Source organism: Megascapheus bottae, chromosome 18 (genome assembly GCF_031878675.1).
Source record: "Megascapheus bottae isolate mThoBot1 chromosome 18, mThoBot2.hap1, whole genome shotgun sequence".
Lineage (NCBI taxonomy): Eukaryota > Metazoa > Chordata > Mammalia > Rodentia > Geomyidae > Megascapheus > Megascapheus bottae.
In genome coordinates, this window is record NC_143526.1 from 48,687,684 (window position 1) to 48,702,984 (window position 15,301).

Genomic DNA, 15,301 nt, shown 5'->3' on the forward strand with positions numbered 1-15,301 from the left:
CTGAAGGGCTGGGCAGGCTGTGCAGCTCGCAACTCAGACCAGGGGAATGTGACCAAGTGGTGGGGAGAGTCCTGGCGTGGGGCAGTGGGCCATGGGAGCTGTGGTGGGGAGGGTGCGGTGGGCGGGGCCAGGCCGTGGTGGGGAGGGTGCGGTGGGCGGGGCCAGGCCGTGGTGGGGAGGGTGCGGTGGGCGGGGCCAGGCCGTGGTGGGGAGGGTCGAGGGTGGAGGGTGCGGTGGGCGGGGCCAGGCCGTGGTGGGGAGGGTGCGGTGGGCGGGGCCAGGCCGTGGTGGGAGGACGTTGTGGGGGGGGCGGGGATCCGCGCGGCTCGGCGGCCCTCCACGCACAAGAGGGCCCGGCGCGGCCGCGGCTCCGCAGTGCGTCCACCCGGCCCGACGCCGGCCTGGCCCACGCCGCTCCTCGCAGACCTGCCCGGCCGCGTGGGTTTCGCGCAGGCACCAGCTGCCCGGGGGCCCAAGCCCCGAGGGCCGCGCGGGGCCCGCGGCGGCGCCCGCGCCCGCCCCCCACTTCCCGCTCGCGCGCGGTAGCCCCGCCCCGATCTCGTGTGGTCTCGGCTCGCCCCGCCCCTCCGCGAGAGACGCGGACCCCGGCGCGAAATCGGACGCGCCGGGCAGCACTGCGCAGGTGCCCCGGCGGCCGCCCGACGGCGTTCCCGGCCTGCCCCGCGCGCTGACGTCGTGCAGCCTGGCCCCCGCCGCCGCCGCCGCCGCCATTGGAGTCGGCTGTCTCTCCGCGCGTCCGCTCCCAGTCCGCCGCCCGCCGCCCGCCGCCGCCCTCGCGCTCGCAGCCGCCGCCGCCGCCGCCGCCGCCGCGCCTGGCCGCGCCCGCGGAGTGGGCGGCGGGGCCCGGGTCCGCGCGCGCGGCTAGTGAGGCCTGGCCTCGCGGGAGGCCCGAGCCCCGCGCCGGCCCCGCGCCGCGCCGTGGATGAAGCATGTCGGCCACCAGCGTGGACCCTCAGGTAGGGCCGGGCCCGGGCCGGCGGGCGGCGGGCGGCGGGCGGGGCCGCGCCGCCGGAGCCTCTCCCCGCAGTAACTCTGTCTTTCCTTTCCGGGCGGGGTCGCGTCCGCCCGCGCGTCCCGGCCTGCGGCGACGCAGAGAACAAAAGGACCAGACAGCAAAGGTGAGCCGAGTTCCGGGACGCCGGCCGCGGCCGGGCCTGCAGCCGGCACCGCGCTCCTCCTCCCGCCGCCGCGTGACGACGAGGCGCCCCGGGGAGGGCGGGGAGGCCGGCCGGCGGCCAGGCCTCGCCCCGGCGCCTGGAGCCCTGCCATCGCCGGTGGGTGGTCCAGTTGGGCGCGACTCCCGCCCCGGTGCTGGTGCTGCTGTGGTCCACCGTGCTTGGACGTGGGAAAGCCAGCCCCTCACTCAGCGAGCCAGCTCTGACGGCTGGGCGTGGAGAGCGGACGCTGGTCAGGCTGGGTCACGGCCCCTCCCGGCCGAGCATCCCCTTCTTCCATCCCGAGACCCGGTTTCACGACGTGGAGATGGGGCTCCTGCAGACTTGTTGCCTGGCATGTGGGAGCCCTGGATCCCATCCCCAGCGCAAAACAAATTACAGAACCCTATTCTTGCCCCTGCGCTTGTCAATCTCCCACCAAGCTGTGCTGTGTCCTCGTTAAGAATGTAACTTAAATTGCTGAAAGTTCTGCGTTACCGTTGTCACTAGGTATGAGCATCGGCTCTTAATGGATTATGCCCATTTTAAAATACAGTCATAATTTATGCTAGAAATTTTGATGAAAAATGGACCTTCGTAATTTCCAACTTTTAAAACTTGATAATATTTTGCAACTTCTTGTTCTAGTACAAAATGGTTCTTTGCATCAGAAGGACACAGTACATGACAATGACTTTGAGCCCTACCTTTCTGGACAGTCCAATCCGGTGAGTTTGTTAGCATATTTTATTTTTGAAACTAATTGTAACACCTTTACTGTCATATTCTTGATTTTTTTAAATCCTAATCAAGGAAGAAGCAGGCCATAAAATATTAGAAGTGATAGAATGCCCTTAAAGACTTGCTTGGAACACTTCCGGCTTGGCCTAGGCCTGAATGTGATATGCAGACGGGTTTCTCCCTGAGGAAGTAACACCCTTTGGCACTAGGGTGCAGGCAGGGTCTTGGTGATAACCCTTCTTTGTGGGTCCATGATTTAGTTTCTTTTACAGACTGCAGGTGTGCACAGTCCTAATGGGTTCTGGCTTGTTGCTTTTGGCCCTAAAGAGAATTGTGGGACAAGGTCAGCTAAGCCCTGGATGGTGGGACAAGTCAAAGCTTCTGGTAGTTCAGAGTTTCTCAGTCTTGGCCCTGGGCACATCTGGACATTGTATTGGCTATCCTGTCCACTGGATGATGTTTATCATCCTCCACAACCCCCCAATCATGTGGCTTGAAGTAAGGGCCTTGGGGACTGTTCCCGAATTCTTCTGATCAAGGCTAGCACTCTACCGCTTTGAGCCACAGCTTCACTTCTGGTTTTCTTCTTTTGTTCGTTTTATTTTTGTTTTATTTTTGTTTTTGCCAGTCCTGGGGCTTGAACTCAGGGCCTGAGCTTTCTCAAGGCTAGCACTCTACCACTTGAAGCACAGCACCACTTCTGGCTTTTTCTGTGTATATGGTATTGAGGAACCAAACCCAGATCTTCATGCATGCTAGGCAAGCACTTTACCACCAGGCCAAACTCCCAGCCTCCTCCTTCACTTTTAATCACTAGATTTCATGAGCACTTTCCCCCAACCTTAGGCATCCATCCCCACCTGAGTTCTGATAGTGCAGCTGTTTCTTGGGACAGAATTTTCTTGGGTCAGAATCTTGAGCAGTTGGGAACTATGATTTAACCTAACTATCTGCAGCTTTAAAGTGTATTGTATGGGGCCGGGAGTTTGGCCTAGTGGTTAAAGTGCTTGCCTAGCATGCACGAAGACCCGGGTTCGATTCCTTGGTACCACATACATGGAAAAAAGCCGGAAGTGGTGCTGAGGCTCAAATGGTAGAGCTCTAGCCTTGAGAAAGTCCAAGGACAGTGCTCAAGCCCTGAGCTCAAGCCCAGGACTGGCAATAAAAAAAAAAATAAATAAAGTGTATTGTATGTATTTACTTTAGAATGAAGCAAGACTTTGCCTTGTTCCTCTGCTAGACTGAAAGAGTGTCTGCCTATTTTGTTGTTCTGTTTTTGCTTATCTGCCCTTTTCAAAAGACCTTAGTACTGGACTCTTATCAACAGCTTAGGAGCCTGAGAAGTGATGTGTGGGAGGGATTCTTGATCCACCCCACTGGCTTGGCTGCTCTTGAGAATCTGTTCCTCTGGACAGGGCAGGGCATCTCAGAACCCACCTACTATTCTCAGCCACAGACCCTTGACCCAGGTAATGGCAAGAAGTTAAATGTATGTATTCATTTATTTTTTTGCACTGGTCCTGGGGGATTGTCCTTGAGCTTTCTCAAAGCTAGTGCTTTATCACTTGAGCCACAGCACCACTTCTGACTTTTCTGTGTACGTAGTACCAAGGAATTGAACCCAGGGTGTCGTGCATGCTAGGTAAGCACTCTGCCCCAGGCCACACTCCCAGCCCAAATTTATTTTTTAAAATATCAGATTTTTTTTCCTTAGGGCAGTATCATGTACCAAATTGTAACTAAAGTGATGAGAAGGAGGTTAAGTCACTGCACATGGAATGTATTTTCATAAAGTGGGAGTACTGGTGTTCTTAAAATGGGACGATTGTTTTCTGCTATCAGTGTTGTTTCACTCTTGGAGAAGCCATAGAAAAAGAAATGTGTAGCTTTAAAAATGGCCTCTTTGTGTTCACTGTGTTACAATGTGCACTTCTGAGCAAGGTGATTAATCAGCACATTAAGAGTCACTCTGTTCTCTCAGTGACTGATAGAAGACTTTCTTTTCTTTTTGCCACTCCTGGGCTTGAGCTCAGGGCCTGAGCACTGTCCTTGGACTTTCTCAAGGCTAGAGCTCTACCACTTGAGCCTCAGCACCACTTCTGGCTTTTTTTTCTATGTATGTGGTACCAAGAATTGAACTTGGGTCTTTCTAGAGTAGCAAACTTTGAGAGATAGGAAGTGTACAATCTTCAGTCTTCACTTGTATTTACAAGTGAAGCAACTGGAGACCCTTGAGACTGTAGCTTGCCAAGGTAGAGGAGCAGAACTTGTGACCATTCAACTGATGCGTGACTGGTTGTCTTGGAAGTAATGTCTACCTTCCTGCCTGGAATTCTCCTTTTACTATTTCGGTTCTGGTTATTATGTCTAGGTTTGGATCCTTCAGATGGAGTGAAGTGTTCTCCAGTTTTCAGATGACAGTTGCGCTGTGGTGTCCAGCTAGAAGAGAGGCATTTGTGGTTGGTAACAGTAATGTTAGAATATGATTGGTGATCAGAGTACCTTGTGGAATCCTGTATATGTGTGTGCCTGTGTGTGTGCGTGCGCGCGCTGCAATGTTTGGAGTTCACAGTTCTGTCACTTGACTTCCATGAAGCATGCCATAGAGATGGCAGCTGAGAAGGTAGTGAACAAGCCTCCGCCCTTGTTTGGAATCCTTACGTGGTTCGTAGTGCCCGTGTGTTGGAGGTCGCTGTGAAGGCAGCGTGATCTTTGGAATCGGCCTGCTGTGTGCTGTTAGGTAAATGGTACTTCTTGTGGGCTTTGGTGGTGGTGTGCCTCAAACAGATTCAGACTTCCTGCTGTGGATCTGGTGTTCCTTGTTGCTGCTGCGGCAGCTTCATGACCCCTTGTGATCTGAGATGTATGTTGACAAACCTTCCTGGAAGTGAGGGAGTTGAGAAAGTATGCCTGAATGGCTGTGAGTTGGGTATCCTTATCCTGGTTTATTTTTCAAGGCTTCTTACGTCAAGCCTCCTGTTTTCCAGGAAGCAAGGGGCTTACCTTACAGAGGAGGTCCTACCACCGTTGAGTGATGACGGAGTTAAGAACGGTTGACACTAACCCCTGGCCTTCTCATCTTCTGATGAGCTGGAGGGATTTCCCATCATAGTTGCTTCAGTGGAAGAATGCAGTGGGTTTTTACCTGCTTCCTGATTGGCAGGTTGCTGAGAAAGCTGCAGAAATTCAATGTCAGAAACTGCTGTGTCTTCTTATTGACCATCTAGCTGGCCAAAACCGCAGCCTCAGGACCAACCAACATGAAAATGGCCGTCAGAGTAAGCATCTGGTTAGTGCTTGAGCCTTTCTTGTACCTTTGTTCTCAGGACTTGTGAAACAGCATAGTAACCCTGGCGCGAGTGACTCACTGAGCACTTCCCAGACACCCCTGTCCCTTGGATACGGCTCAGCATTGCTCTGGATGCTTTCTTCTTTCATGATTTAATTATATTTCGTCAGTCCTAGGGCTTGAACTCAAGGACTGGGCACTGTCCTTGGGTTGTCTTAAGGCTAGCACTCTACCACTTGAGCCACAGTACCACTTCTGGCTTTTTCTGTATTTGTAGTGTAGGACTTTGTGCTTGCTACGCAGGCACTCTACCACTAGACCAAACTCCTGGCCCCTTCTTTCTTGCTTTGGTTTGGTGACATGCCTGCTTCTCAGCCTGCTCCAAACATGTGGGTCAGTGTTTCTTCATCCAAATTGTTCCCTTAGAAACATCAGTAGAGAAAGTTAAGAGTTTCTTCTGCTGGTTATATAGCTCTAATCATTTAGAATGGTATCATCCTTCCTCCTCTCTCTCTCCCTTTTTTTGTCTCTTAAGGTAATTAAACTTGAATAATCACAGAAAAATTGCTCTTAATTCTAGAATAGGTTTATGAGTTCAGTATGTTCATTAATTTGTATTCCAAATGATGTAAAAATTATGGCCACTGGTTTAACATTCCCTTTTTTTTTTTTCCTTTAGAGTGTGTGTTTATTATTGTTTAATTTGTGAAATGGGGGCTTAAGAGTTTGAAGTTAGTTTCTTCTGTTGGGGGCATTGATTTCTTCCTGGAAGATGTGTTAGCCTCTTCTGGTGGTGGTGTCATACCCAGGGCTGTGGTAGACGTCTTGAATGTGGAGCCAGCCACCAGTGACTGGCGCCTGTATGCCTAGCTATTTAGGAGGTTAACACCTGGAGGATCTGGGTTTGAAACCAGCTGGGGCAGAAAAGTCTGAAAGACTCCCTCTTGAAGTGATAAGAAAAATGCCAGTCTTGATGTGTGGTGTGAGTGGTAGAATACCAGTTGAGAGCAAGAAATCTGAGCAGAGTGTGACCAATATTCTTCACTCCCCCCCCCCCCCCGAAAAAAAAAAGTCAGTGTTCGCTCTGGTGTCGGGATGAGGTCTTGAGTGCACTCAGGTTATTCAGGAGCAAGCTTTGGATTTGTTAACTTTATTTAGCTGTGTCCTTGACAAATAAGCCTGCATATTGGTGTCTTAGTGGAGCCCAAAGCTATGAAGAGACTGGGTCACAGCCTGGCCCACCTCAGGCCCTCAGAAGTATATAGGATCAGTGAGCTTGTGCTCTACCTTTACAAGCAGCCTCCTGTCGTTCAGAGCACATGGAGGTAAGTGCTGTTGGTTTAGACAGGCCTGGGAACCACGTCCCTCCCTGGGGAGGCTTGTAGCTTGAGCCTCGCCCGAGCATACATAGTTGTAGAGACAGATCCTGAAGAATCAGGGATTCCAAGATCCGTGTGGGGCTCTGGTTGAGGTTGTGCTTAAACTTGAATTGCTGAGTGGTGTTTATAGACAGCAAAGGCAGAGAGACAGATGGACTCCCCCTGTAGCATGGCTGAGAATCTAGTGGACCAGTTACAACTCGGTGGCCAGTTCTGTGCCTTGTTTTATGAACATTTCAGGTGGACTAGAGTGTCATACCACCAAGTTCTCTCTCCCTCTGCCTACCCTAGAGTACTGAGGTGACTCAGCTGCTGAATGTGGTAGGGCTGCCATGTTTGGCCCTGCATTCATGAACACGCCTGTGACACCCTCCACGGAGCAGCACCCACCCAGACCCTGTTCCCTTTTCTCCTTTCGGGCTGACCTTGAAGGCTTCAAGGGAAAATAAGCTCATGATTCTTTTAAGAAAAGGTCTGGGGAGTTGACAGAGTCCTATTTGAGGAATCTCAAAGGCTTCGTTTCAGGGAAATGTGGTTCTGAAATGCTCCGCCCATAGCAGGACCTTCTTGCCCTGCGTGTTCATCCTTCCAGCCTCCTGTCCTGCACAGCGTGGCACTCTACAGGAAGTCACCTTCATTCCCTCAGGCAAATGTGTGGGGCGGGCCCAGTTTTGACAAGAAGACATTGTCTTAAAGCTGCGGACCCAGAGTCCTCTTTTTTTCTTCTGGTCCGGTCATGGGGCTTGAACACGCCAGGATGCTATTCCTGAGCTCTTTTGCTCAAGGCCTTGTGCTCTACCACGTTGAACCACAGCATCACTTCCAGCTTTCTGGTGGTTAATTGAAGGAGACAAGAGTGTTCTGAGTACCTAGGATTACAGATGTGAGCCACTGGCACCCTCAGAGACCTCTTAAGATGGCACCTAGGCATTCCCTCCTCCTCCAGGACATTGTTGGTGCTTATGGTCCAGCCACTTTAGAGCCTGCTGTCATGTAGACAGGGAAGGCCCCCAAGTGAGGATCCACTGTGCCAGAGTGGAGTTCTTACCTTGAGAAACTTGCTAAAGCCAAGGTGCAGAAAGGATGTGCTGCTAGGCCCACTCTGAGAGCCCAGGATTGTGCCCAGAAGACAATGGGAACATGAGGGGCAGATTCCCGACTCAGAGGTGGAGCAGCCACAGGACAGATGGGGGGAGGGGCTCCTGGAATGTCCCTCAAGAGAGACAAGGAGCTCTGAGTGCAGTTCTCCCTGATGGTTGAGCCGGAGCCTCCTGCCCTGCCCGTCCGGGTTGTATCAGAAGCGTCTCCGTGTCTCTCAAGCCGTTTTCCTTCCGCTAGTTGCCGCTCCATGGTGGTCGCTGTTAGTGCTGCTGCTGTCGTGGTTGATCCCTCTCAGGAGGTCAAAGGCCTTGAGCAGTTCCGCCGTGGCTCCGCTGTTGTTTAGCCTGTGGGGTGTTGGCCATGGGTACGTTGAGATAACAGCCTGAGCTGTCCATCACAGATCTCTTGGGCTTTGATTTTGTTACAGTATTTGCGAACTTGGCTTTCCTCAAAGAAGAACCAGCTCTGCTTTGTGCCAGGCTTGTTGACACTCTGCCTCTGTGAGAGGGGGCTGGCGAGCGTGGTGTCTTCCTGGGTGACCCCTCACTTGTCATCTGTTTGTTTCCACAGAGTAACAGCTATCCCTCGATGAGTGACCCCTACCTGTCCAACTACTACCCACCATCCATGGGATTTTCTTACTCCCTCAACGAGGCGCCATGGTCCACAGCAGGGGATCCTCCCATCCCATACCTCACCACCTACGGACAGCTGAGCAACGGAGACCATCACTTCATGCATGATGCTGTGTTTGGACAGCCTGGGGGTCTGGGGAACAATCTCTACCAGCACAGGTTTAACTTTTTCCCAGAAAACCCTGCATTTTCAGCATGGGGAACAAGTGGTTCTCAAGGGCAGCAAACTCAGAGCTCAGCATATGGAAGCAGTTACACCTACCCACCAAGCTCCCTGGGTGGCACGGTGGTGGAGGGGCAGACACCAAGCTCCCTGGGTGGTACGGTGGTGGAGGGACAGACAGGATTTCACAGTGAGACCCTCAACAAGGCCCCCGGGATGAACAGCGTCGAGCAGGGCATGGTTGGCCTGAAGATCGGAGACGTGACCACCTCTGCAGTCAAGACGGTGGGCTCTGTGGTCAACAGCGTAGCACTGACAGGTGTTCTTTCAGGAAACAGTGGGGCAAACGTCAACCTGCCGGTTTCAAAGCCGACCTCATGGGCAGCCATTGCTAGCAAGCCTGCGAAACCACAGCCTAAAATGAAAGCCAAGAGTGGGCCTGTGCTGGGGGGCGCACTGCCTCCTCCACCCATCAAGCATAACATGGACATTGGCACCTGGGATAACAAGGGGCCCATGCCGAAGGCCCCGGCCCCCCAGGCCGTCCCACAGCCCCAGCAGGCTGCTCAGGCTCTCTCGGCTCCTCCTCCCCCTCTGGTCCAGCCACAGTTTCAGAGCCCTCAACAGCCCCCCCAGCCCCGCTGGGGCGCCCCTCGCAACAGAAACATAGCCTTTGGGCAGAGCGGAGTGGGCAGCAGTGATAACAGCTCTCCTGGGAATGTCCAGCCCACTTCTGCCCCCAGTGCAGAGTCCCACCCTGTCCTGGAGAAACTGAAGGCCGCCCACAGCTATAACCCTAAAGAGTTTGACTGGAATCTCAAGAGCGGACGAGTGTTCATCATAAAGAGCTACTCGGAGGATGACATCCACCGCTCCATCAAGTACTCCATCTGGTGTAGCACAGAGCACGGCAACAAGCGCCTGGATAGCGCCTTCCGTGCCATGACCAGCAAGGGGCCTGTCTACCTGCTCTTCAGTGTCAACGGGAGCGGGCATTTCTGTGGGGTGGCTGAGATGAAGTCCCCCGTGGACTACGGCACCAGTGCCGGGGTCTGGTCTCAGGACAAGTGGAAAGGCAAGTTTGACGTGAAGTGGATTTTTGTCAAGGATGTGCCCAATAGCCAGCTGCGGCACATCAGGCTGGAAAACAACGATAACAAGCCTGTTACTAACTCGCGTGACACCCAGGAGGTGCCCTTGGAGAAGGCACGGCACGTGCTGAAGGTCATCGCCTCCTACCGGCACACCACCTCCATCTTCGATGACTTCTCTCACTATGAGAAGCGCCAGGAGGAGGAGGAGGTGGTACGCAAGGTGAGCTGTGTCTCGGGGTCTTCCTGGCTCTGTGCTCACCAGGTAACCTGAGCAGCCAGAGCAGCGAGGAGTGATGGGAGTTGCTGGTGATCCGTCAGAGGCAGGGCCAGCCGGCTTTGGGCAGTGCTGGTCCAGAGGGCAATGGGCAGGACCTTCACTCTTTCCCCTCACCTTCACTGGAAGGTCAGCAGTGCCACTGGAGTGACGTCATCAGTAGCTTCTGATGACTTCTCGAGTGTTTGGGGAACGTGGGACACTGAACACATTTCTGCATCAAGAGCTTGAGGGGAGTTGGCTTTTTTTATTTTTTTGCCAGGGCCTTGGACACTTTTTGCTCAAGACTAGTGTTCTGCCACTTGAGCCACAGTACCACTTCCGGCTTTTTCTGTGTATATGGTACTGAGGAATTTGAACCCTAGGGCTTTGTGCATCAAGTACCACCGTCACCGCATACAGCAAAGTAGCGTGGAAAAGAAAGGAACTGAAATGCTGTATTGGCAAGTAAAGCAGCCATGTGTCACTTAGTGAAGGGACCTATTCTGAGGAGTGTTGCTCATGGTTGACATGGTTGTCCTGCCAGCATTATAGAGCGTAGTAGACCTATGGCGTCATAGGAAGGTAGACTCCCCCAGAGCCCCTGCTGTGTACACAGAATAGCGTAAGCGCGGGCTCGACTGCTGCATAGCTGGATTCCAGGGTCAGAGCGAACAGAATTGTTAATGTAACGTAGATCTGGTCTTAAACATCACCAGCTATTTATTTGTGAGCTCATGTTTTCCTTTTAAATAATACATACTGTGTTACCATAGAGTATACTAGGTCTCAAAAGTTGGTAGTGAACTTGGGTATAAAAATCTATCTATCTGTCTCCCACTAATTTGGTTGGTGTGTTTGAAGTTGTAGTGTCCTCTAAAACTTGTGTGAAAACTTGGTCTTAGACAACTGATCCTGGAACCACATGAGGAATTTGGGGCTTCACCCTGCCTCACTGGCCAGCCTGAGGTGAGTCTGGTGAAGGGTCTTGGTGACCCTTCCCTGAGCCATGTCAGCCTGGCCTAAAAATTCAGTGTTGCATTGGAGGTGACAAATGAGAGCTCTGACTTGTGATTAGCTGGTTGTTGACTTTTTAATCGATTATGGTAGTTCCGGTGGAATTGCAGGTATCTTTGTCAACTCAGGGCTGTGTAAAGTGCTGAGGTGGTCTTGAGATGGAGAGGTACCCAGGCTACATGATATCAGTGCCAAAGGAACACTTGATGTTCCTTTCTGTAGCTTCCCTGTTGGTTTATCCCAGGTGTTTGGACTGCAAATTCTGGCTTTTCTGGAGGGAGGGTTAGTATGACTAGTGAGGAGTGTTGGAGAGTCAGTGCTCATTCCTGCAGGCTGTACATAATTCCTGTAGCTGGTGGGGTGGTCAGGACCCTGGCAGTTCCCCAAGGTTCTCTCAGAACCTCATCGGAGAACAGATTCATCTTCTGTTCATCACTAAGAGATCTCCTCTCTCGCTTGCTCATTCTCTCTCTCTCTCTCACTCACTCTTTTTCTTTCCTTCCTTCCTTCCTTCTCATCGAGCTTGACCTCTGGGCCTGGGTGCTGTTGCTGAGCCTGTCAGCTCAAGGGTAGTGCTCTACCCCTAGAGCCACAATGCCACTTCCTGACCTCATCACTTTCAGATGGTCCTGATCTTAACATTCCCTTAGTATCTGTGGGTAGTGTGTGGTTGCAGAGGTGGCAGTGAGGAGGGGCTGCTTATGTTCAGGATATGCTGAGTTCAGTGTTATACTGCAGGTGCTTGAGTCACTTTTCCCGTCATGCCATCCAGCTTCTGCTAAAGGCATGCTGCCTTTCAGTAAATCTCACATTTTTAGCTCGTTACTTAAATGAAGTACAATTTGCTTTTTTACTTTGCCTTCTGGACACCATTTGCTTTGTGGGGGATACACTTTCACAAAATCAAGGCCAGGAAAACACTCTGCATATTGCACAATGATTTCGAAACAGGGGGCAATAATATAGTCCTGACAGTTCCTCTTCATGCATCTACTTTGCTGTGGAATTTAAAGAGTTTTGGGTTTCTGGAATTTATTTTTTGTGCCAGTACTGGGGCTTGAATTCAGGGCCTTAGTTTTTTTTGCTCCAGGATAGCACTCTGCCACTGAAGCCACAATTCTACTTCTGTTTTTTTGCTGAATAACAGAACATGAGAGTCTCCTGGGTCAAACCATGCTTCTCAGATCTCAACCTGTTGGGCACCCAGCATGATTAGGGTTTGAACTCAGGAGCTTATGCTTGCTAGACTGCACTCCACTGTTTGAACCACTGCCCTGGTTATATATAGCTAGAGCCTCAATCAGGCACCAGCAGAGCAGAGTGCTAGGAGAAGCTGGGTATGACAGATATGCAAATGGGACTGTGAACAAGCCAGATTTTCTGTACCTAGAATATAGGAAGACCAGTGTAGTTAACGTAACGTGTTTTCATTTTCCTTGCCCAGATGGAGATTTAAACACAGCTGATTTCTTAGGAAAGTACCAGCAGTCATAGGGAAGTGATGAATCAGTCCCAGGCTAGCAGTTCTTCATTGCTTACAGCGGGGGCAGTTGTGTGTTACATAAGGCTTGCTGCAGACCATGAGGTTCCGGGCCTGACCCAGTCAAGCCTCCAGCCACGGCCAGTGTGTAGAACTGGCACAAAGAAAAAGAATTCTTCTAAGGATGGATGGATGAGCTGTGCTTCCTTTGTCAGCTTTCATTCTCTTTCTTTTGTTTTTTTTTTTTTTTTAACGGAGTGGGTGGGGCTGCTGTCCCGGGGATATTAACTTGGGGCCTGGGCAGTGTCCCTGAGCTCTCATTTTCAAGGCTAGCGCTCTGCTGCTTGAATCACACCTCCATTCTCAGCATTTTAGTAGTTAAGGTAAGAGTCTCACAGCTTCCTGCTCAGGCTCGTTTTGAACTGTGACCTCAGATCTCAGCCTCCTGAATAGCTAGGATTATAGGTGTGTGCCACTGGCACTCAGCTCTTCCCTGTACTTGGAATGTTTGGTTGTTTGCCCCTGGCAGCTGGTCTGCATCTCGGGTGAACATACAGGGTGTGCCTGTAGTCAAGTGGTGTGCTCCACGTTGAGAGCTGCGTTTAGATGGCTTCTAAATCCACTGACCAGAAGCCAGGCCGGCAGTGTGGGAAGAATTGGGTGCAAACTTGTGTGTTGGGCATTCTCTGGAGAAGATTGTCCTCACAGGACTGGTGAGCAAACCTGGAGCCTTGTTCCAGTTAAGACTGCCAGCCCCCATGGCCCTCTCTGGATATGGGGCGCCAGGCAGCCTTGGCTCGGTTTGTCCTTCTGTCCTTCCTTAGCCTTGTGAATCAGATCTTGCTTTTTAGCAAGATGAACAGATGAAGCAACTGGGATATATAAATGAAAGAAAGTACAAGACTGCCCTTTCCAGAAGAAGGTGAGCTGCTGACCATGGGAGGGGACCCATGGCATGGGACCTGGCTTGGAGCACTGTGCCCCACTCTGGTCTGTGGATCAGGCCGTCACCAATACAGAGCCTCAGCAGTGGGGAAGGGAGCATTGCATCTAGGCTAGGACTTTGGGCAGTTTTGGGCAGGTTACCTGCACAGCATAATTGTTCAGCTTTTTAACTGCCCTTCCTTTCCCCCCCACAGGAACGGCAGAATCGAAATAAACAGTAAGAACAAGCTGGTCTTTCTGGTTAACAGACTTTTCAACTGTATGCTTGGTGCTGTCTCAGGCGTCAGCTCTGGCGTGTTGTCCACGTGCGGGTCGAGTGCTTGCATCTTCACCCTTTGTAGTTCATTTTTTTTTGAGATGGATCTGCACTCATTTGTATCTTTTCTATGTATTATAACATTGTAGAACTCACTAATAAAGGACTATTTTTTGTCAGCTTATCAGTCCTAATGTGAAATATAAATATCCTTAAAAACAAAACAAAACACCCAATATAGCCCAAAGATTTTATTTTGGCAGAAATTATGTCCTCATTCTTATATTCGGTCATTTACATTTCTTGCCCCTTTTCTGTATTAGAGCAGCCAGAGCCCATGAGTTGTCATTTAGAATATGCTGGCAGAATTCCACAGTACTGACAGGAAGGTTAGTGGTCAACCCATTTAGCAGGTTTGCCATGTTTGCTCTCTGTTATCCTTCCAAAATGCTAGCCTGCCCCTTGGGTTTTTCTCTTAGAATGGTAGCTTTTAGTTTTCAGATGCAGTGGCCGTGTTGTGCTTTTGGGAAGGCCATCCCTCCATGCATTGCCCTGGCTGAGTGAGCTGCTTCCCGCGCTGCCCTGTCACGTGCTGAGTGCCCAGGACCCCGTTCAGATCCAGCTCAGCATTCAGGCCTTCTTAACCACAGGCCATGTTTAGTTTTTCCCTTTTCCTCACTTGAGAACCCTAAAGCCGTCCTTAGTTTTTACACCATTAATGCTAAGCTTTAAATGTAGGACCTGGTAGTGCAGTGTGATGGATGATGCTGCACCTGTAAGTCTCACCATGTGTCAGTCATTTTTTTTGTTGTTGAATGGCTAAAAGAAAGCAAAACTCAAAAAATCTAGAAAGCGAGTATGTGTCCTGTTTTGTGGAACAAGGCTGTTGAGGATCTCACCACTACCTGGAGCTGGAGCTTCGCATGAAAGTGGTGCTGGCTCCCCACGCCCGCAGATTCTGCACGCTTGCTCTAGAGGACCCTTACCGTCGTAGAGAGCAGATACCGCTGCTATTTACTCCAGAAGACCCTGAGTGGACATTCAGACTTGTATTTAGTGTGTCACCTCCTCAAGCTGTTACAGCCTGTTGGAACCGTGGACGATGCTGGATACCTGTCCTCTAGGAGAATACAAGCCTTAATAAACACACCTGTTTAGCAAGCCTGTGTACTCGTGTGCTTCTCCCACCTTGCTTGTTGCAGCTGCAGTGCTGGGTAGCTGAGCAGGACCAGAGCCCTCGTGGAAATCTGGGAGAGTTAGTGATCTGTAAAAGTACTGAGGGACTTTGAAAGTTCACTCACTACTAAGAATGTGGTCCACCAACACCTTGCTCTGGAGAATTTGCAGGTGCAAAGGTGGACAAATTAGGCAGAAGTAGCCATGTATCATCAGTTGGTCTCCACACTCCCTGACCTCTAGTACGCTCCCCTCTCTGGTGGCAGGTGGTAAAATGTCCCTAACAGTTGCCATGCAAGGTAAAGTTTACCAACAAGAAAAGGTACAGCCGGTGTGAGGTGGCCCACACCTATAATCCTAGCTACTCAGGAGGCTGAGATCTGAGGCTCCAGGTTCAAAGCCAGCCGGGACACAAAAGGACCTGAGACTCTTTCCTCCAATTAACCTCTAGAAAAATGGGAAGTGGGGCTTGGCTCAAGGGTAGAGCCGTAGCCTTGGGCTGAAGAGCTCAGGGACAGTGCCCAGGCCAAGCCCCATGATCCCCGCTCCCCCCCCCCAAAAAAAGTGCTAATCCAGAAGCCCCTCGGCGGCCGTGTT

General features: G+C 51.4%; 1 protein-coding gene across 3 annotated transcripts; it reads left to right on the forward strand.

Moving 5' to 3' along the window:
* Positions 1-855: 855 nt before the first annotated feature.
* Positions 856-14,689, forward strand: Ythdf1 (YTH N6-methyladenosine RNA binding protein F1). 3 transcript variants are annotated; one of them, XM_090352694.1, is made up of 5 exons: positions 867-977; positions 1,115-1,139; positions 1,824-1,903; positions 8,256-9,797; positions 13,467-14,689. In XM_090352694.1, the coding sequence occupies exons 1-5, from the start codon at positions 951-953 to the stop codon at positions 13,491-13,493; spliced, it is 1,701 nt and encodes a 566-aa protein (XP_090208820.1). In that variant the 5' UTR covers positions 867-950; the 3' UTR covers positions 13,494-14,689. The 3 variants fall into 3 exon arrangements, with proteins under 3 accessions (XP_090208821.1, XP_090208820.1, XP_090208822.1); XM_090352695.1 differs by lacking the exon at positions 1,115-1,139 and having other exon boundaries at positions 856-977; XM_090352696.1 differs by lacking the exons at positions 1,115-1,139; positions 1,824-1,903.
* Positions 14,690-15,301: the final 612 nt, after the last annotated feature.